The sequence below is a fragment of the Ixodes scapularis genome, unplaced genomic scaffold (genome assembly GCF_016920785.2).
Source record: "Ixodes scapularis isolate PalLabHiFi unplaced genomic scaffold, ASM1692078v2 PGA_scaffold2__306_contigs__length_199485367, whole genome shotgun sequence".
Taxonomy (NCBI): domain Eukaryota; kingdom Metazoa; phylum Arthropoda; class Arachnida; order Ixodida; family Ixodidae; genus Ixodes; species Ixodes scapularis.
The window spans coordinates 15,719,301-15,741,900 of record NW_024609857.1 but is presented as its reverse complement, the minus strand read 5'-3'; the positions used below and the strand labels follow the sequence as shown (position 1 = coordinate 15,741,900).

General features: G+C 46.7%; 1 protein-coding gene across 1 annotated transcript in view; it reads right to left on the bottom strand.

Annotated features, from left to right (window-relative positions):
• The window catches only part of LOC8034476 (metabotropic glutamate receptor), a 97,263-nt gene that overhangs the window by 19,810 nt on the left and 54,853 nt on the right, over positions 1 to 22,600 (bottom strand). Inside the window, exon 3 of the mRNA XM_029979631.4 lies at positions 20,046 to 21,106. Coding sequence (XP_029835491.1) covers positions 20,046 to 21,106 — 1,061 coding nt within the window. The remainder of the gene's footprint in view (positions 1 to 20,045; positions 21,107 to 22,600) is intronic.

Here is a 22,600-nt window from a genome sequence, read left to right as displayed (position 1 = left end):
CTAAATTACAATATAAAGTATTTACACGGCTTGTTTGAAAAAAAAAAAATAAAAACTGCTTTCGAAAAAGTCGTTTTATTTTAAGTGAGTCATATCGGGAATCGCTGCTCTTTTTTTAGTGATTGTCTTGAACTTTCGAAGTACAGTTGTGCTTCAAACATGTCGTCGCAATAAAAGTTATAACCACCAAAATTTATCGAGCAAAACGTGTATTCAAAACGGCCAGCGCAAAGCAGTGCGGAGGTTCCGATTAAGATAGACGAACGGATAGACCGCTACGGAGCGAATGCTCTCGCAGGGAGATTCCAACGTATGGAACACTACGGCATGCTTTATGACCGTCTTTTGCCCTGTAATCTTACTTTTTATCTAACGTGCATTGGGGTGGACATAAATAATAAAGCAAATCGCGAAAAAAATTGAAAAAAACGCTCTTTTTCCTGCCGGTTGGTCTCTCTCTCTTTACCTTTCTTAGCCACTCTTTTTGGGGCACTGCTTTCCTTCGGGAAGACATAAAACCCGATGCCTTTTTGCCTGGTGCTGTTATTGTAGCACCCTGGCACACAACAGGCGCAGCCACCCATTGAAAACCGTGAGTAAGCATTCGACTAAAAGTCTCGCGCTAACCCGAAAATTTCCTAGCGCCGGACGTACAACGCGCATTGACGCGGTCGGAAACCTGGGGTGAACTACAGGTACCAGAATGCATTGCTGCAGCGGGGGCGTCGCGCAACTCCTGATGAGATCAGTCTATTAAAAAAACATAAAAAAACTTTGGTAGTTTCAAAGGGCAGACTTCGGAAATAGATCATAGGTACAGTACTAGTGCCAAATATCCGAAATACATTGGAGAAACTAACTTTGATATGTGGAGAGGAAGGGGACATCTTTGGTTGGAGTTGTAGTAACAGGTCTGGAAGATGGAGCTCCTCAAATACGAGACGCTGTAATAAACCATGTAGAAATATACAAATATCTGTAGGTATTGTTTAACTATAGTAAAGGAGCTATCTAGAGAACACTAAGGGAATATGATTTGGAAAGGGAAAATAGGTTATTCTATTATGGAACTCGAGGCCCTGTGGTATTGTAATAGATATCAAGTGGTCAGGTATATACGAAAAAGAGTGATGCTGCGTGGACTATCTTTTGGCAATGGGGTGCTGTGCATGATGTCACTCAGAGGTTCAATTAGGATTGGAAATTCGACATAGGAGCGTGGGCGGACCGGCACTGGGAGCTTAGGGGAACACACTAAATGATAGGGTACAGGGGACACGGGCTGGTCGTCCTTTGAGAGCACAGAGCCAGTTGGTAATTTAAAATTTGAACAAAGGTTAACTGAAATGGAGATTACGCTGTAGGCACGTAAACTTTGGCAGCGGCGGAAGTGAATCGTCAACACCATGACTTACGGCCTTCAAACATTCACAGAATACATCGATGACAAGCGCTGGAACATCGTCATTCACGGAACCCACCTGCCAGGTGCCGAATTCACCAACCGCAATCAACATCCTGCTGCGCAGTCATTGCACGGCATTGGACGGGACATCACAGCTCCACTACCAGGACCAGCAAAATGGATGCTGCGGGCTGTGACCATCACTTTGGCAAAGGCGGCAGCGAATCGTTCACATCATAACTTACGGCCTCCAAACATTCACAGGTTGGAATCAGTATCTTTCTTAACACGTTTAACCGTTGACTAATCCGCTGACGCCGCTGCCTTTAGCGTCTTTAGCGTCGTTTTGCCTTTATGCTTGAAGCGTTAAAATGAGTGCTGACCTTGCTAAACTCTGCGACGATCTAAAAAAAAAAAAAAATAAATTAAACAAGACCTACTCGAATTTCGTAGCTCCTTTGAAAGGGACCTACGGAAGGAACTGAGAGAGATCAAGGCTAGTCTTGAAAACTTCAACAAAGAGTTGGAAGATCTGAGCAGGTAACCACCGTTAAAAAGAAAATGTCGGCTTGAAGACTGAGAACGCTGCGCTGCGACAAAAATGTGAGAAAAAACAAACAAACAAACAAACAAAAGAGAGAAAAGTAATCAAATAAACATGCAATTTCAAGGATTGCTGCCCACGTCATCAAATGTAAGATAAGAAGAAAAAGATTCCAGCGATTGACACGATACTGCTTGTTCTGGGAGAGAGTTCCACTCGCTTATCGTTAGCTTACCGTACGACTTCTTTTTGTGACCGTTTCTCGCTAATAACCTCATTACAATATGGTTTCCGGAAAAGTAGACCAACTGAACTCGCTCTAGTAAATAAAAAATAATTCATTCTAAAATAATTTGAACAAAAACTTTTAACTTTTGGTGTCTTTGCTGATTTCTCTAAAGTATTTAATCGCATAAGTCATACTGCCTTAATTAACAAACTTCAGTTTTATGGTTTTCGTGGACTAACCCTAAACCTGTTAACATCATATTTAGAATTTCGTAAACAATCTATTTTTACAACTATTCTTCAGACTTTGAAGAACTAAAAACAGGGGTCCCCCAAAGGAAGTATATTAAGCCCACATTTATATAAACGACATTGTAACGATTAGCACAAACACCGCTTTCATAATTTATGCTGATGACAAAACACTACTTCTTAAAGCCAACAATATCGACACAATTGAAGAAACCGCTAACACATTGTAATATTTACATAAATAGAGCGAAGCAAATTCTCTGCTAATTAATACATCTAAAACAAAAACGATTTTTAAGCCACATAATAAATTTGTAAATATTGACTTGCGCCTTAAACTTGGCCCCTCTAGCATTGAAGTCGTCCCAAATGTAAAAAAAAAACAACCTTAGGTGTAATGTTTAAAGAAAACATGTCATGAGACACCCACATTCCAATTGTAATAAAAAAAATAAAGTGTTGTTGGCATTTTCAACAAGTTCCGTTCTAGTTTACCGCTCAAAATTATGCTTATAATTTACAATTTTTATTCATGTCACATTTGAATTATTGTCACTTGGTCTGGGGCACATCAACTACAGCTAACTTAAACAAGTTAACAATCCTTAAAAAAAATTAAAAAAAGAAGACAATCAGAGCTGGTGATGAATGTCCAACAATCAAGCCACACGAAACCATTGCTTAAATCATTAAACATCCTATCCTTAACGAAACTGCACGAGTGCACTTTATTTATTCGATATAAAGCAAGTATTAAACAAAATGCGCCTGACATTAGTAATACATCGGAATTAGGAATAAATATTAGACGTTATAACGTACGCCACGAAGAAGTATGGAGGATACCTTTTAGTCGAACCACCTATGGAACTCAAATGCTAAAACAACGTCTTCCTTTTTTTAGTAAATGTGCTAATTGAAAATAACATTATCATCGAACATTTAACTTCTCAGTCTTTAAAACTGATGCCTCTGTGAATATTTATGTCATACAACTGTATTTTAGAATATAGAGGTTACTTTTTCCTTGAAATTATAATCTGTAGCCCAATTTTAAACGTGTATATTGACGATTGCTACAGTAATTATTTTACTTTAATATTTTACTTTTTTTTTCATCGTTTGCTTGCCGTTTGGTAGAAAAGGGCGCGTAAACCTCACCAAGCCGACATCTGTCGGCTTTTTGTTCATGCCTCCAGTACCTGTATTATTGTACAGACGCAAATAAAAATAATTGATTGATTGATTAAAGAAATTATACATGCAAAATTTAAACACAAAATGAACAAACTGAATTCTAAAGCCCACGTTTAAATACACTAGTGATATGGTTGAGCAGACTGCAGACTCGTTGAGGGAAAAAAAGTAGAAAAAAAAAAGACATGGGAAGGAAGAATATAAGAGAAATAAACTTTAGCAGTGTACAGGTAACAAAAACAAGAAAAAGAAAAGAAGAGCCACTTGATAATTCACGGAGAAGCTCTTTTTGAAGCGAGTACGGGGCTCTTAAAAGGGAACTCCGGTGCATTTTCTCGATGACGGTTTTCAGTAAAGCAAGTGTCCTTTAATTACAAAATGTAATTTTTTTTGCTTAAATGCCTCGTGTAGTTTTATAGATATTCTATTTCAAAAGTTTTGTTACGGGGGTCCACGATGAAACCGAAACTCCCGGCTCCGTGCATGATGGCAACCTTGGTGATCAGCTGCATTGTGGGATCGTGTTGCGCAAAGTTCGTATTTCGGTACCGCAAGAGGTACGACTAGCCGGGGTTCAAAAGGGGCCGCAGACTCGCGGAAACGTCTGCTTCGGCCCTGGAGACGATGATGGAGAGTTAACGAGGGTTCACAACGGGGGGGGGAATGTGGGCTTCGGCACCGGGGGCACGTAGAGGCCAAGGCAAAGGCTCTGCTCAGATGCTACGGCTGTTTTACGGCTTTGCTTTGCAGATGTCAAACAACTGTAGCAAATATTAATACACATTGATAAAGTTGCAGGCCGCAAACCGAGTTCGCCACGAGGAACGCAGACTGAGAACTATACCATTTTGTTTGTGTGCTATACACGTTGCAGAAGCGTTGTGGATGGTGATCGTGAGCGTTCGCGCTGAACGGCCACCTTCGGCACCATGACTCGCTTCAGCGAGCAGAGATAGAGTCAATAATCTTAGTGCGCGATCGTCGAAGAGCACTTACAAGCTACGGCCTTTAAAACATAACATAACAAGCAGAAATCGTTCGTTGGGACGATTTCTGCTCATGTAATGTTTATAGCAGAAAAACACGGTGAAGGAAGTGGCAGTACGAACGAGAAACCTCTTTGAAAACGAAGGTGCCATCAGGGCACAAGGTTGCTTCACAAACAGCCAACCCGTTGAACGCCCGCTGAGAAGCTGGTGGTAGCATTTTTAATATCGATAAATAATATCGTATTTAGCCTCCTTAATTCGATATCAGTCATTTGGTTCAACTTCTGACCGGAGTTACCCCTTAAGGACAAAGAGATATAGGGCTGAAATTTAAGAGATAGACATTCATGCCGTAGACTATTGTGATAGCGAGACACTAGAACACGATGTTTTGGAGTACACTGGGCTGTCCTCAGTGTAACGTATTTGACGGGAGCTGTGGGTTTTGCTGGCAAGGATGAATTAACAGAGGAAGAAACAATTACAATCAAACACACACACACATACACAAAATAAAGTGGGTAGAAGAGTGGTATGGAGTGGTATGGGGGTTGGCTTGGCAGAGGGTCTTCACGTCTTCAGATCAAGTTTCTACTTATCGTCTGCGGAAGCACTGTGGATTTCTTCGCCAAGCTTCGCGATTTCATTCAAGCCGGCGCTGGGGCGGGAGGTAGTCAGCGTCATAACTACATTGGCCTCCCTACTACCAAGTGGTATTGAAAAGTCGTTTTATTTGTTTTAAAAATAGTTTTCGAGCGTTTACGAGCGGAAGACTGGTGTTTCTAAGGGGATGATGTAACGTAGTTTCGTGCGAAAAAAAAAATAATAAGTAAAAGTTCGTGTCCGTACCGCTTTAATAGAAACGCTGACGTCTGACAGTCAAAAAAATACAACACAAAAACAAAAGTTGGATATTACCTGAAAGATTCTGTATAATATTTACACGAACAGTTCAAAGGAACCAGACAAGTTAATGCTACCCGTTCCACCATCGCCAGCGAGTGTTCTTTCTTTTTCCTCTGAAATTTTTTAAACAGAAATAATGACATTCCACAAAAAAAAAAAAAAAAAATACCCCCCCCCCCAAAAAAAAAAAAAAAAAACCTCGCCCACTTTCTTACGACAGATTGTGCGTTGTCGTTTTTAGTTACGCACATATACACTTTTTGGAAGCGTGTGGCCACAGAAAAGTGAATCGATGCTTTTGATTACATTCCAATTAGGGCTGGGCGTCGATTAAAAGTTTTAACCCGATTAATCGCCACCCATTACTCGATTAAATAATCGATTAATCGGTCTCTGCTATTTTCGAGCATAATATTTTTAAAACTCGCAGATATTTACTTCAGCTGCATGAGGCAAAAGAGGTTCGTCGATATTCGCCGGCAAGAGCGACCTCCCTTGATTGTTCTTAATAGTCTGTGCTGCGTTAAACGGACACTCGCACGGCATTAAAGTGGACGAGACACGTGTAACCTTCTGCACTTGTCAGCAGCAGTGGCGTACGAACTTTGCTAAAGTTGAGGCTTGGGCGAGTTGGTACATACTTCGGAACATACTTCGGACAGCGCTACGTCCGTGTCACTTCTTTGTCTGGTCCTCGTCTTTCCGCGCTATTTTTAATTCCGACGTACGAACTTTGTTGTGAGTGGGGGGGGGGGGGGGGGTGCAAACCAGATTCCCCTCCCCCCCCCCCCCCCCCCCCGGGCCCCGCTGGCCAGTGTTTGCCTTGCCCAGCGGCGGCTGTTTCAGGGGGGGGGGGGGGGGGCAAAACACATGCCTTGTCCCGCCGCTCTGAGAACTGGGGGGGGGGGGGGGGGGAGGGGGCAGCGCCCCCCCCCCCCTCCCCCGGTTGGTACGCCCATGGTCAGGAGTCACAAATCTTGCCCCTACATTTTACGGTAGGCTAAAATTTGACCTAAAGTTTGTCCTTCATACACGTATACTCGTCCACGTGTGCACGATGAAACCGTGTAATTTTACTTTTGGTTTGTCAAAATTTTACCGATTAACCGGCTAAAACAGTTATTCGCGATTAAAGCATTAATCGATTAATCGGTAAATTAACCGATTGATTGCTGCAATTCCAATTTATCATAAACTTCTACCAGAATGCCTCACGCGCATATTTCTATTCTGGTCAATAAGAGCCCACTTGCGCAGATCTAGGCAAGCAACTTCAACGTAATATACTCCTAAGAAAAAGTTGAATAGGACAATAAACTAGATTAGGAGGAAATTAATTGACTAGAATAAGTGCGTATCGTAAAATACGCATCTGTCGTACGATAGACATGTATCTTTCATAACTTAACACCATCCTGGTAGTTTCTTGCGAAGTGTGTAAGCTCGAATTTGTGTATAAAATTCTGTATCGGGGATTATCGGTGAATTGGCGAAGCCAGCATTGTGAACGCGTCGCTTTTGGCGTATCTACCTTTTTGTACAGGAAAAGGATGTGATATCATTTCTCTTCCGCAGAAGGCGAACGCCAGTCAATGCACATTAGTCGTATAGGAGATACAGAAGGATAGGACGTGTGAGCTTCTTTGCTGCTTTCTACAAGTTGTCGGCCGCGTTGTCAGAGATCATAAAACTGTAGCTAAAAATAGAATGTGGGAGTGAATTTCAGCCTGTGAGAACACGACACGGAACGTTAAGAGAGAAAGAAGCTAGCTTGGTGTCTCAAAAGTCGTTATTTACAAACCGCTAACTGCCAGAGACGCTAACTAATTTCTAAAGTAAAAACAAAAGGGGTTCTCTGTATTGGTTGCAATCCGCGCACTTCGACCCGTGCACATGAAAGTAAGTAAGTAAAATTAAAAGTTAGAGAAAAAGAATAGAATGGACAGATCGGAGTTAGGCAGGTATGACAACAAGAAGTATAATAGGAGTTTAAAACTTATGATGAGCAAAATAAGATGCAAGTGCTAAAAATGCCCGGTTTAAAACACACCCACCCACCCACCCACCCACACACACACACACACACACACACACACACACACACACACACACACACACACACACACACACACACACACACACACACACACACACACATATGAAGAAAAGGCTAAAAAACAATTATATCCAGAACGCTATTTCAGGCAGTTTGAACAAAAGCGTGGCAAAGCAACTCGCCTGCAGATCAGTTCTAGCGTTGACTGAAATTAAACGGAGCAGAGAAATCAATATAGGTTATTTATATTCAAGAATATATTGCCTTACAGTATTTATGTTTGGGGAACAAGGAACAACATGAGACGGAACTTGGCATGACTGCTAATTACAACGGGCGGGGTGGGGGGAGAGAAAAGATAATCGCAAACATTTCAGGGGAGCGCGACACGCTGCCTTAAACATCCGTACGCGCAGACAGGAGTCGGGAACTGCACAGGGTGTTTACAAACAGCGGCAGTTCCAGCTTCCAGGCAAATGTTCCGAGCGCTTTGGTACAAAAGCGAGGCAAATCGTGCGAACACGAGAGAAACTTTCGCACAAAATAAGACCGATCACCGACACGGCGCGCCGTCGGAACGAAAAGAACCACGCGCACAAAAAGCCGGGAAAAAAACAAAAACAAATTGCCTTCCACGTAACAGTCCCTTCTATTTCGCAGGAAACGAAGCTTTATATCCTCGAACGACAAAAAGAAACGAGGCACTTCGGGCCCCCCACTGCCCAATCAAAACACCCTGCGCCAAGCTTTTGCGAACATCGAGCCTATTAACAACGTAAGCGCGCTGTAAGCCTGTTGTCTTTTTACTGGCGCTGTATACGTTTCTCCCGTCGACGTACGCAGCCAATCCTGTTGTTGTCCCTCTTTCTCTTTCTTTCTTCCCCCCCTCTCTCTGTCTTCCATCGTTTGTTCCTCGCCCGTTATCTCTGTTTTTCTTTTAAGTGCCTTTTTAATAACAATGAAAAAAAAAAAAAAAGTATCGAGCACGTCGTCTCTCCCAGACCCCATCTTGTTTGTCTAGTTGTCCGCTTCGAGTTTCTTTTCCTCCGTTTCATGCTGCTGGAAACGGGCACGTACTGCCGCTGATTTCGCCCGCACGTAGGAAATTGAGAACGACACAGAGGGCTGAACGAAAGAAAATAGGCACACAAAAATATGGCGGTCTTTATTTATCCACGCCCCTACGCAAGTGTTCCCTGTGGACTTTCAACGGACGGCGTTTCTGGAGCCGGCATATATAGCTGTCCTCGCCAGAGACTCGTTTTTGCGAGTTTCATTGTTGCTGCGAGTGAGGTTGGAGGGTCGCCCGCATCGACACCAGAACGAGCACGCGAGATCAAAGGCGTCGTTGTGGTGGGCTGTTCATCGGCCCGGAGCTAACTATACGCCCCATTTAGAATGCAAAAGACCCCAATACTGGTGAATCCGCAAGTTGAAATAAACAGTAGTGAAAGGAGCCCCCATCCTTCGTTAAGCGCCCGCATAAAACGCAAACATTTCGCGCAGTCCAAGCAAAGCATGAACGAAGTGAGGCTTGTGAGGAGATCTCGAGAGCAAACCTTTTGGAATGTTCAGATTGGCGTCCAGCTAAGAAAATATGCTTCTGAGTCGAAGAAGCAAAGTCCGCTTTTACTCTCATTACTACTGTTACCACGGCTACTACTATTACTAGTATTACTAGTATTAGTACTCAGCCCTACAGGACACGCAATCTTGGGCGCCTCCCGGACTTCAAAGACAAGCGATCGAATGGGTACGCCAAAGCGGGAACTAAGCCTAATTGTATTATAACGTTTGCAAATAGATGCTTTTAGGACCGATTCATCAAAGCGTATTATGCATAAAGCCGGCTGTTCCAGACATTGGGAGGCGCGTTCAACCAAAACAATACAGTTACAATCATGCATAAAACATTGTGATATCCGTGCAAGGAACGCTGAAAATGAGGGGTAATGGATAAAACATGCTAATTGTTAGCACGTGCTCCACCCTCCCCGTCTAGAACGGAAAAAAAAAAAAAGAAAAAGGACAGCCGTGTTACATCGGGTTTTCCTTGGGCAGGGAATCCCTTTTCGATGGGTACAAAATCGTTATTTCCTGCTCACAAACAATGTGCAAATGACCCATGACTTTAATAGCGAGAGTAACGATGGCCAGGCACTATTCGCAATACTATGTTTCGGTTTTATTTGGCTTTCCGTTTGTAGGGTAGAATGTCTAAACAGTCGTCATGCTTATCGGCTTCTGACATGGACGGCACTGCCAGCACCTCCTAGACGGCTTTCGAGCCTGCGCGTCACGTGATATGACGTCACCCTCCGAAGGCCTGCACGGGTGCTGGTTGAATACGAGTACCGAGTCAGCGTTCGCGTGGGACTGGTTTCCTATCATAGTCCTACACGAACGCTGACCCGGCACTCGCATTCAATCAGCGCCCATGCAGGCCTTCCGGGATGTGACGTCCCGTCACGTGACGCGTAGGCTTGAAAAGGAGGTGCCGGCACTGCACGTCCAGTCACACGTGCTCACACGAGGACAAAAATACAAACAGTAGCGCCCACGCACGATGACGAAGACAGAACAAACGCACGTACGCCCGCCATTCTGAATATTTTGACGAACCAATACATGATCACAAATACGGGCGAGGTAGAACCACGCACACGCTCACGAACAGAAATACGCGTGCAGTGAGAGTCACGCGCGCATGCCGGCAAACATGTGATCAGGCGACGTGCGCAGATGCAGTGACACGCTGGCTGCTAGAGAATCATGAACGCAGACAGACGCAAGTATGAGTCCGCCCGAACTCACAAACACTCTTATACGTACGCACAGACACGTACACGCACCCGCAGGCAACACTTAGGCACACATACAATTCCCTCCGTGCACTCGTTTTGGTTAAAGTTATACACTAATAGTTTTCACAGGCACTTTACGTGACGGCCTACAGCTGTTTAGATTGTTTTCATAATGATTGATTTCACGATGTTCCATATATAAAACAAACTCTTTTTTTTATATGTATAATGTTCTTTTCTTCTTTTTTGCACGCTAAAAAGTACGAATTGTAGAAATGGTTCTCGGTACCCAATCTTGGACGGTTTCTTTCTACTTTCCCAAACTTTGTTTCAAGTGATCAAGTCGCAGCTCCAGCTCACCTATGTACCACGAAGCGAATACATTTTTGCATCACACACTCAGGAGCTCCTGACTGCATATACGAGTACAAGCCCACGATGCATCCCGAAGGTCGACCATGGGTCTTCTTTTTATCAGTTGAGCCAAAGAGAAAAAGCGACCGGTAGTACTTCCTACTGAACACGCAGTTTTAGCGGCAGAAGCGGTGGGCGCCGTTGAGCCACTGATGAGCGCATGACCCCCGATCCGCAATTTAGTTCGTCTTTCTCATTGTTTAATCAAATTAATTAAAGGCTGATTATTGGCGCTTCGACTTCACCGCGGAGCTCTTTACACCGTTCTAAGGTTTACAAAACCACATCCCAGCACGCGCATTCCCGTTGCCTTGGAAAGCGAGCTAAGCACGCGCCACACGGACGAACGCTAAAAATGGCACCGGCCACAAACCTTTTTCTGGAATCGTCTATATACGGCGAACAAGTCGACTAAAAAACGTCCCTTCGGGTACGAGGAGGGGGGTTCCAGAAAAGTGAGGCATCCGTCCGTGCATGAAAGAAGAGGCGCAGAAAGATGAGAGTGAGTGATGACGTGGGCGACGAAGCTCCGAATCGGATGATGCTATTTTCTTTGGTGGGTGTAGTCACCGCCAATTTAAGAAGTGCAGGGTGTGGCTTGCAATGTTCGCGCTTCTTGCTTCGTGATTCGTTGATCGGCGTTCTTGTCGGCAGGTGCCGCAATCTCATTGGCTGCGAGGCGATAATAAAACGCTTCAGAGACGCCGTGCCCCGCGCTACTGCACCTGTCGGCATACCTCGGCAAACCTCACTCATGAGGGCCCTCACTCACCCTCACTCACCCTCATCTTCACAGGTGAGGTGAGGGTGAGGGAGTTTCTGAACCAGAAAAATTCATGAATGTGAGGGTGAGTGAGGGCCGTGAGGGCTGTGAGGGCGGTGAGGGCGGTGGGGGCCGTGAGGGCTGTGAGGGCAGTGAGGGCCGTGAGGGCCGTGAGGGCCGTGAGGGCCGTGAGGGCGGTGAGGGCCGTGAGGGCCATGAGGGCCATGAGGGCGGTGAGGGCGGTAAGGGGTATGAGGGCCATGAGTGCGTGAGGGGCGTGAGGGCGGTGAATGGCGTGAGGGCCATGAGTGCGTGAGTGGTGTGAGGGTGGTGAGTGCGTGAGGGGTGTGAGGTCCATGAGTGCGTGAGGGCAGTGACATGAGAGGCGTGAGGGCCGTGAGGGCGGTGAGTGCATGAGGTGGTGTGAGGGCCATGAGTGCGTGAGGGCGGTGAGTGCGTGAGGCGCCCTTCAGATCGAGCATCTTTCTCAACAATTTTGGTGTTAATGGCGGGTTGTTCTCTAGCTTTCCCTAGATCGACACGAATTGTTGAGATCGGGTCCGGCTCGAAATAAGCAAGCAACTCGGAGCAATTCGAATACGTTTGAAGCGGCTGCATCCAATCAGGGCCGGACGCAAAATTTTCACGTGATACCTCGTGCCGGTGATGATGACACCGAAAGACTTGGTTCTGGTTTGAAATCGATTGTTTTTTTTTGGAAATAATCTGTTTCTGAAAGGTGCATTAGTATTCTTAACGAGATTTAAATGCATAAAACACGTTTATAACGCGTAATTGTGTCTAAATAGTGCAAGAAAAATAAAATTTTATGATGACGATGGCAAATTGCAGCAATTGGTTACTGCGTGTGATCGCGGGCGGCCCGTGTTGCTGGTGTTGCGACGTAAAGTTTCTGGGCGAAATTGCCCCATCTGAAGCTGGCCTGAGTGGCGTGAGGGCCATGAGTGCGTGAGGGGCGTGAGGGGTGTGAGGGCCGCAATGGCGGTGAGGGGCGTGAGGGCGGTGAGTGGCGTGAGGGCGGTGAGGGCCGTGAGGGCGGTGAGTGGCGTGAGGGCGGTGAGTGGCGTGAGGGCGGTGAGTGGCGTGAGGGCCGTGAGGGCCGTGAGGGCGGTGAGTGGCGTGAGGGCTATGAGTGCGTGAGGGCCGTGAGGGCGGTGAGGACCGTGAGGGCGGTGAGGGCTATGAGTGCGTGAGGGCCGTGAGTGCGGTGAGGGCCGTGAGGGCGGTGAGGGCGGTGAGGGCCGTGAGGGCGGTGAGGGCCGTGAGGGCGGTGAGTGGCGTGAGGGCGGTGAGTGGCGTGAGGGCCATGAGTGAGTGAGGGCCGTGAGGGCCGTGAGGGCGGTAAGTGCGTGAGGGCCGTGTGGTTCAGTGAGGGTGAGTGAAGGGCTGAAGGTGAGTGTGAGTGTGAGGGTGAGGATGAGTGAGGGGCTGAAGGTGAGTGTAGCTGTGAGGGTGATGGTGAGTGAGGGGCTTACGTGAGTGTGGCTGTGAGGGTGAGGGTGAGTGAGGGCGACCTAAAATGCCGACCTCTGCCTGTCGGTGACCATAGCAGACAGCATACGGCCGTGAGTTTTTCGTTCCTTTTAGAGCGTCCAATTGTTGTAAAGAGACACACACACACACACACACACACAAAACAAGAGCGTATATTTCAACTTCCCTTTCTTCAAGGCCATCTCTTGTTCCCAAATAACTGGTGGATTTCTTAAAGCCGTAGAAAGGCAATGCAGCCATTGCTACAAGAAGCAGACGACGCCGGAGCTCGGCTTTTTAACGCCTGACACTATTACACTTTGCGCAAGGCGCAGACGAACCCGATCGTTCCGATGAGAGGATACAATGGGTAGACACACAGGCATAAAAGCGGAAGTTTTTGTGTCTACACACTATCATATATCCTCCTATATATTGGCGACGCGCGTGGTGCCGAAAGCGTCTCTATGGTCGATCTTCCACGATTGGCCAAACGATCACTATAACGTCTAGAGTAGGATGAATTCTAGGATTATTAACGAAGTATGACAGATGTCAGACTAATCTTTAACGGGTTAGGGACGCGGTAGCTCCAAGCTTCCATCGTGCTTTTTAAACGCAGCGTCGAAATTGTCGCCGGCAATTGGTAATCCTATTTCTAGCGTCATATATAGGTACCAAAAGAGGGATCCGCCGAAACATCTCGTCGCCAATAGGGTGAAAGTCGGTGCCATCTGAGCCGAAACTGGCCGCCAAAAATGGGAGGGACAGAACGACAGAACGCATAAAAAATGGTATTGGAAGGCGAGCGCCGCCGTAGCCATCTTCCGAAACACTTCTCTTCCATGTTTTGTTTTTCGTAAAAAAGAAAAAAAAAGTAATATGTCACGTCACCTCTCCCCACCCACGACTCACCCTCCTTTCTCTATCTCTCGGCGCAACACTTCTTTTTAGGAGAGCACGAGGATGATAGGTCGTAGAGGGAAGTATGTATGAAGCCGGACTTTTTTTTTTTTCTTCTTTCGTGCCACCCGCAAAATACAAAACAAAGGAGGGGTAGTTCGCATTACGACACCTGTGTGGTACTGCCTAAAATATGCTCTCTCTTCGCCTACCCCTTTTTTTCTCCTCCATCTTTCACTGCGACCGGGCCGTATCTTGTTCGGGCGCTGAACGCGCAGGCTTTCCCCCTGTGCTATGCCCTGATCTTCTCCAATGACAGCTCGGTTCCGCGACGTCACTGTACCTCCGCGCAAAGAGCAGACGAACTGCCTTTGCGTGTGTGGAGCGCAAGTTCGTCTGCTTCTTGCACAGGGGTTACGATGATGTCAGAACGCCGAACCCTTATTGGCTGATTAAAAATAATAGTGGGTAGACTTCACGGCATCCAGCATTGAGGTATAACCACCATCTTTTACTTTAGAGCCTATCAGAGCTCGGCGTCCTTCTGACGTCACCGTAACTTCTGTGCATGAAGCAGACGACTTGCTCTCTGTATAGCCCCAGAGCGTGAAGGAATGCATTGGAGTTAATAGACGACACTCATAATCAACACTCTATGCAGTAAAGTCTCAAGGCAGGCAGGATCACAACTTCAGGTTCTCATAAACTCGGCTCATATTACGAAGCGCCCAGTTTATGAGAGCCAGATTTGAGTTTTATTTCAGGAAGAACTTGATAATGCCTTTGGTGGTGACATCTTTTTCCCGTATAAAACGCATTTTATCTTTCCGGGTATATTTCGTTTCTCGGACATGAGCAATTTGTATTATTTTCCTCTTATTTTTTTTTTTTTGTTTCCGTACAACTCTGCCCGGCACCGAGGCGCAAATATTACACGCTCCTGATAAATGGTGGCCAATATGTAACGCCACCAACAGGCGGAAGCGGACGTCGACTGGCTTTTTTGATCGCAAAACAAAAACTTATTTTCTTTCGATTTTCACTCGCTCGCGTCTTCGCCCCCTCGAGCTTCTGCTGTTGGCTTTGCGAGTTCTTGTATTCAGCTTCTTTCCTGCTCATATACGTCGTCATCGATTCGTGGAGAGCATACAGCCGCGCACACGCGAAGGCGAACGCATAAACCTAAACACTTCTAAAATTGAAAACACCCGGGGAAGAGAAGAACGAGGAAACTTTTGATGCGTACGCTACGAGAATAAAATAAATGTTGAGCGAAAAGCAATTTTCGGGCGTCAATGGGGAGAAAGAAGACCCGGCGGACAAGCGGGCGAGCGAGCGGACGTCCGCTTTGCAGCAACAAAAGAAAAGCCAGATTCCGTCACCTTGCCTGTTTTTTGTTTGTCTTTGTAATGTTTTTTTCGACGTTTTGCCATGTGGCGTGCACACCTGCCACCGGTTCAAAAGACGCGAGGAAGAGTTAGTACGGCTTTCTTTTGTATGGCCAGTGCAAAGAGGAACAACTCAGAAAAATAGCCGAGGAAAGAAGGGGCCTGAAGAAGGGTACGGAAACAAAATCCGAGCGCTCAATTTTAAATAACGCGCGCGTGCTTCCCCCTATCCTGCTGAAGGCCTGAAAAGGTTTCTGTCCGAGAACCAAGCGAAAATTTGAGGGGCCAAACAAGAAACGGAATAGGAGAAAGACAGAGAGAATCGGATGATTCATGTTGTATTTAGAGATATGGAGATCCTCAAAAAATTTCACCGGCTACTTTATATGAACAAAAATGGATAGACAGATAGATAGAGTGAGAGAGAGAGAGAGAGAGAGAGAGAGAGAGAGAGAGAGAGATAGAGAGAAAGAAGGCTTGGCCGTTGCTAGAGAGTTTTGGTAGATAGTTCCGACACCTCAGATAACGGTACCCGATAACGATAAGATGCACACGCAAAGGCGTTGGCGGAGTATAGGACATTATCATCGAAGGCATCGGAACGATCTAGTAAAATTCCATATTGTCGTAAAATCCCATTTTCTATCCCTGCGTCTCTCGGTGTTTGTGGTGAATATGTTCGTTAACTCCATAACGTTCCAGTTCCAGTGTTAGCGGTACGTAAGCACCGAAGCAATAGCGAGTTTTAGTAGACCGTGTTTTCCCCTCCGCTAAGCCCCTCCACTACCCGGAACTCTACAGCCAAGGCCATCGGCACGCAGGCGCAGTGGCGGTTTCTTCGCAGCGGAGGGTTAGCGGAGGGGGAAACGCGGTCTACTAAAACTCCTTATTCCCAATAGAGACTTTCAGTGGACGTACGCAAGAGCATAGTGGTGCTGGCGGGAGCTCGTACCGTTCACTTTCTGTATGGATCGAGCACGCGCTAGCGAGGCCTGCAATCCACAGTGTAGAATCTACGACAGGTCTCTAATTGAACGCGGTACCAGAGCGTTAACGTAACTTTGCCATTACGAGAATACCGGAATCGGAGCAGGAATGTATTGCCAGCGAACCGCAACACCACTGACTTGACAAATTAGAGCGTGCTGGTAAAGTTAAAGAGATAAAGAAAACATCATGAACGGCAGAAAGAACAAGAACAAGACAAAACTGGAAAAAACACAAAACAAAAATGTTTTGTTCTGTTCTCATTCTTTCCGCCGCTCATGTTGCTTTCCTTTATCCCCGCAGCACCATTACCCATCCCTTTTTCTTTTTCATTTTTTTTTTGGCAGCACGGTATGAAATGGGAATGAGCTAAATCATTTTCTTCGCCGCCACGCCGGAACCAGCCTGGTTCCGGCGTGGCGGTGACGGTAATGGTATTACGATAACACAGTACTTAACGTTAAATTTAAAATTTAAAATAAGCAGCTCTTCCTCGTGCATGTTCATGGGGAAAGCGTGTTTGCATAGAATGTGTGCTCTGTCCTTGAGCAACGCTATAATACGTACATGGGGTGTGTGAATTGGAAAATTGAATGTTGTTATGAGAAAAATAAACGTCTAACGAAAACATTAAGTTTGTTTTTGTAATCTTTAACCAGTCAACTCAGGGCCAATTAAAATTACATGAAGTTGAAAGAGGCCATACTATTTATCGATAAAATGATTGAACCTTTGCATTTTTCAATTTAATTAGCATAGCCATGCAAACAGCCAACTTGCATCATTAACGAGGAGAAACAAGAAGAAGAAGGTACCTGGAATTAAGTTCAAACTAGGGAAGGGCAGACCACCTAAAATAATGCAAACCATATTTGCCTCAAACACTGGGCAGGGCTTACAAGTGAGATTAAATTATAGTGTGAACAAAAGTTCTACGTACGCTGGAAATCATCAAAGGTTTCGGAGTCACCGTAATTCAACAGGTCGCAAGAAACTCAATAAAATCAATAAGGAGTTCAAGTTACAGTTGCTCAAGTTCTATTGTAACTTGAAAAGTATTTACTTACTCACATCATAACAGATTTCAAAACTTAAATACTGGAAATTAGTTACATTAAGTCCCTCTATTTGAAATACACTAGTTTGTCGCAAAAGAAAGAAACAAACAAAACGATTTCAGGGCAGGTTAACCGACCACGCATTATGGCGCGAAATTGCTGCTCCAGTTCCAACCACAGACCACACGGCTTGATTGGCATTGCCGAGAGCGACGTTGTTAGAGCCTGGTGATGAACAACACTTGCTGCGTTCGATTTACCTGCCTTTCCTGCACCGGTACAGAGAAGCGCACTTCCGGTATGTGTATCGAGATACGACCGGAAGTACATCGCCCTACACCTTTCTGCACCAGTGCAGGTAAATAGAACGCGGCTACCGTTAACACAAACAAGCAATTGTCGGCTCTCCTTGTTTCTCTCTTAGATTCGTGCAATCGGCGGCAATGGAGGTTTATTGCATGTATTAGCTGTGACGTAAAAAGGTCAATCCAACTTACCTGTAAACATCCTATACCTATGACTTGGGACGACAGTCAGATTTTCTGAAAAGCTATTATAGTAATTTTCAATCTCCAAGAGGATTGGTAGCTGGAACAGGTACAAAACACTAGATGTTATCTGCCATACCAGTACCGAATTAACATCGAGCCTTGAAGTGTTTAAAAATATGTGGAAGTGACTTGTAGCATCACCCCATTATTGATTTCTGTCTACCGTCATAACCATTCATTATGCTTTTTATCGCTTCTCTTTCTTGCCCCTTACTCCAGTACAAATTAGCGCGCTAGGACACATGCCCAAGCCCGAGTTTTTTTTACTCGCTGATCTTAATTTACCTGTGTCGAGCAGGATGCAAACTTTCAGAGAAGAAAAAAAAAAATGGCCCCGTTTTATTTATATAAAGTTTAGGACATAAAGCGTCTGTTTCAACGTTATTCTGCTGGTGTAATTTTTTATTACAAGTAAACTTCTATGTATCGTTTTAGTGCTTCTTTAAGCGAATCCCGTAAAAAGGGTGGCTTTGCTGGACCATTGTAGATGAGCTGATCCGCCAGTCTAGGATGAATAGCGTGCGGAAACTTTCAACGTCCAGTTGTGATCGTTCGAAATCATGCCGGTACGGAGTCCATTCAACGCAACCAGGGCCGGTTTGCCGGTGGATCCGGCTATATCACGGCGGTTAAAATAGCCGTAATAGGGATTTCGAAGTCATATGACCGACTCTAGCTGTGGGGACAAGAAACTAAAAGTGCCTACCTAGCGTTTCAGGCAAACGGCTGCCTAAGTCTGTCCTGGCTTCTATTGTCAAAATTCAATTTTGCGCGCAGAAAAAAAAAAAAAAAAGGTGAAGAGGAATCGCATTTGTGTAATTTTAGAGCGGTGTGTGAAGTGATTTCTAGGCAATGTCGTGTTGAGCGAGTATTAAAGAAAACGACAGATAAGCCTGCTTATTACGTCTGCTCCCTACGCAGCCAGTCACGTGACTTGAAAATCCAACTTGCGGCTATTTTATCCGCCGGAGGAGACACCAACATCAATCAGCAAGCCGGCACACAGCTGGTAAAGTGTTCGATCTCGCGACTTAGTTGACGGCCGAGCATTGGCGAGAGTCAACCGACTCGGTGGGGGAAAGCGCCACCAGGATAAAAGTGCCTGTCGTTTAAAACAGCACGAGCGCGTCGCCAGGCACTTTCGCCACATTCCAGAATTCCGGCGAGGGTGCGCGATGTCGTTCCGCAAATTAGGCCTTCGCGAAACCAAACGGAAATGAGACGCCGCGGTGAAGCGTGCTACGCGCCTCATTGCCTTCGTGCCCGAGGTTTGGTGGGTTTGGTGCACGCGTCTGGTCGAGTTAAATGAACCCGCACTTTCGGCGGCATTCCTTCCTGTTGACGAGAAGCCGAAAGTTACCAGCACACAGCCCAAGCGGTCGATTGTCTTCCGTCTATTTCGAGCGAGAATAAAACGAGGAGAAATTAAATTGCACAGAGAATAAGCGGCGAAAGAGAACGTACCTCCTGTCGTGCTAGTCCAGTGATAGAGGAAGTGCGCGTAAAGCCGTGGCCACACAGCTAATACATTATACAAGAGACAGTCTGCAGAGCCTGTCTGAGGCCTTCCTTGTTCCCACTGGCCCGAGGTTTGGTGCACGCGTCTGGTCGAGTTAAATGAACCCGCACTTTCGGCGGCATTCCTTCCTGTTGACGAGAAGCCGAAAGTTACCAGCACACAGCCCAAGCGGTCGATTGTCTTCCGTCTATTTCGAGCGAGAATAAAACGAGGAGAAATTAAATTGCACAGAGAATAAGCGGCGAAAGAGAACGTACCTCCTGTCGTGCTAGTCCAGTGATAGAGGAAGTGCGCGTAAAGCCGTGGCCACACAGCTAATACATTATACAAGAGACAGTCTGCAGAGCCTGTCTGAGGCCTTCCTTGTTCCCACTGGACATACAAAAATTGTCTGAACTCATGTTCGAAGCATGTTTCCTTCATGTTTGCTTCGAACATGATTGACGTGCGTTCACAGATAATTCTGTCGCCATGACTGCAGAGAAACACCGTGTCTCTTGTACGATGTCTGGGCAGTGTGGCTGCCGCTCAACCAGTGTTTTGGCGCGGAAGGGCAGGGGTAACGCGCACTTTTTTGCACCGCTTACCTGGAAGGAGTTCCCCGTGCCGAAGTAGATAGGCACAAAGGCGAGCCAGATGATGCACGTGGTGTACATGGTGAAGCCGATAAACTTTGATTCGTTGAAGTTCTCGGGGATCTTGCGCGTCTTGATTGCATACACGGTGCAGATGCAGATGAGGGTCATGTTGTAGACGAGCGACACGAGGAAGCTCGAGTCCTTGATCCTGCACTTGAGGATGACCTGGTCCCGCTTGCCGTCCGGATGCTCGCGGCGCACGCTGGGCGGCTCCACCACGAACCAGACCACGCTGGCCACGAATTGGACCGAGATGAGCATCATGGAGATGACCACCTGCGACTTGGGACTGATGAAGGAGGGCCGCCTCGCGGAGCGCCGAGCGCTCTCGAAGATCCTCGAGATGCGGTTGGTCTTGGTGAAGAGCGCGCTGTAGATGATGGAGAAGCCCAGACCGACGCCGAAGCGCTGCGAGGCGCACGAGGCCGGCGTGGGCTTGAGCAGCAGCACGAAGGTCATGAGGTAGCAGATGAGGATGCCAAACAGGAGCAGGTAGCTGAGCTCGCGGCCGGACGCCTTCACGATCGGCGTCTCGTTGTTCACCACGAACACGGCCACCACGGCCAGCGTGAGCACGATGCCCAGGCAGGCGATCACCATCGGAACGACGGCGAACAGCGAGTCGAAGCGCATGTACTGCAGCGTCAGGTTGTAGCAGCTCTGCTTGTGCGGGTAGGGCCAGCGGCCGTCCCCGCAATCGGCGCACGTGAACTCGTCCACCACGTACTGCCAGGGCTCGCAGCGGCTGCAGATCCAGCAGCACGTGTCCCCGGCCTGCACAATCTTCATCTCGCCGACGCCGCACTGCGGGCTGCAGATGGACACCGGCAGCAGCCGGCTGGCGCGGCTCCAGCGCACCTCGTCCACGTTCAGCTCGAGCTCGTCCAGCCAGCGGCCCACCGCCCGGTACTCGTACCGGGAGCTGTTCGCCTGCCGCTGGTAGTTGTAGATGCGGTACGGCGCCAGGCCGTCGCCCTTCGGGTCGAACCGCACCACGCTGCCGGCCATGTCTGCATGCAAGGGCGCACGATGGACACAACGCACACGTCATGGACACTTTATTGACTCCCTCCCATAAACCAACTCAACTATATGACGTCACGCCACTCTGTCGGCACTGCGCATGCGCAAAAGCATTATCGCACGCGAGTCTGGTTTCTGCGCCCGCCCAGTGCCCACACCTGGTGTGGGCAAACGCGGGATTCTTTGTAAACATCGTCTTGGTTGGTGTATAGTGGTTAGCCCCTGAGAGCTAAAAGAGGAGTCACTATACTACGTTGCACCATACATTCGTAGAAAAAAGGGGCTATATAGTCTTCCCTAAAGGAAAGAACGCACTTGTAACTTAAGTTCCTCCTGAAAAAGAGAAACTTTCGTTCCTGAAAGTGGGGAACAAAGTTCTTCCGTCGTCTGCATCTCATTATGGCAACCCGGAATCGAGCAAATCGAGCTCAATAAGGCTTAACGGGGACGCTAAGTCTATTATACGGGGCGAGAGGAACAACAAATAAAAGCGTAACACGAGCCTTCCGCGAACTGTATTAATTTCCGAAGCCAGCTTCCCCCGCACGTAAAGAAATTTCCGTTTCGAAAGCAGTCGCCCAGTCCTCTCGTCGTCACCAGTGCGATTTTAAACGGGGACGACCGATACAGAGTAACTTCGCGCACTTCACGCTTTGCTTTTCCTCGAGCCACAAATCCTTCTTCAGCACCTGAAATCACGGAGGAGCGGTAAACCTGTGGCGAAACCAAAAGCCGCTCTTAAAAGAGCAAATATGCAGCAACCTACATCGCTCATGGTTGCTCGGTAACCAAAAAATATCGCGAGGCGTGAGAGAAGATTACATCGCTCGCCACCAGATGGCAGGGTCAAGCCGAGTAACTGTAAGTAGCTAGGCTAGGTGGCGCTATGTACCACAAATTCATGGGTAACAAAAACATTTTTACTTGCTCAGGCCACTATTGCGCTTCGGGCACCTATTATACACACATGTACACACATTTTGCGTATCACAAACATCATGGACATGTACACCGAGCGCACACATACACAACACATACGAACACGAATACAACAGCACAATACCGCGATTACTACTTCCGAGCTCTGGGCTTATGCCTCTTATACTCGTCGTTCTGAAGGTAGGGCTTTTCTTGACGAGCATCTCAGCAATAAATAATATTCCCAGCGTTATGGTTTTTTGCAGTAATCTCATACTTTCGAAGTTTTATTGAACGGCCAAGGGGATGTATCTCGTAGTAAAAAGTAAACGTTCATGCCTTAATTATTTAAAAGGCCATAAAACAAGCCGCTCCACCGCGGTTCCAAGCCAAGTGTTTGCTTCCCCGCACAGCACGTCGTAGAATGGCGCGAAGAACGCCAGCTTTTCTACCATAGTACTATTTGTTTTTGTATTTGTGCTGTTCCCGTGCGCCTGCAATTGTCGTCATGAATTAATCTCTGTAGACAAGGTATTCACTCAGCTGAAAGCGATGCTTCACAG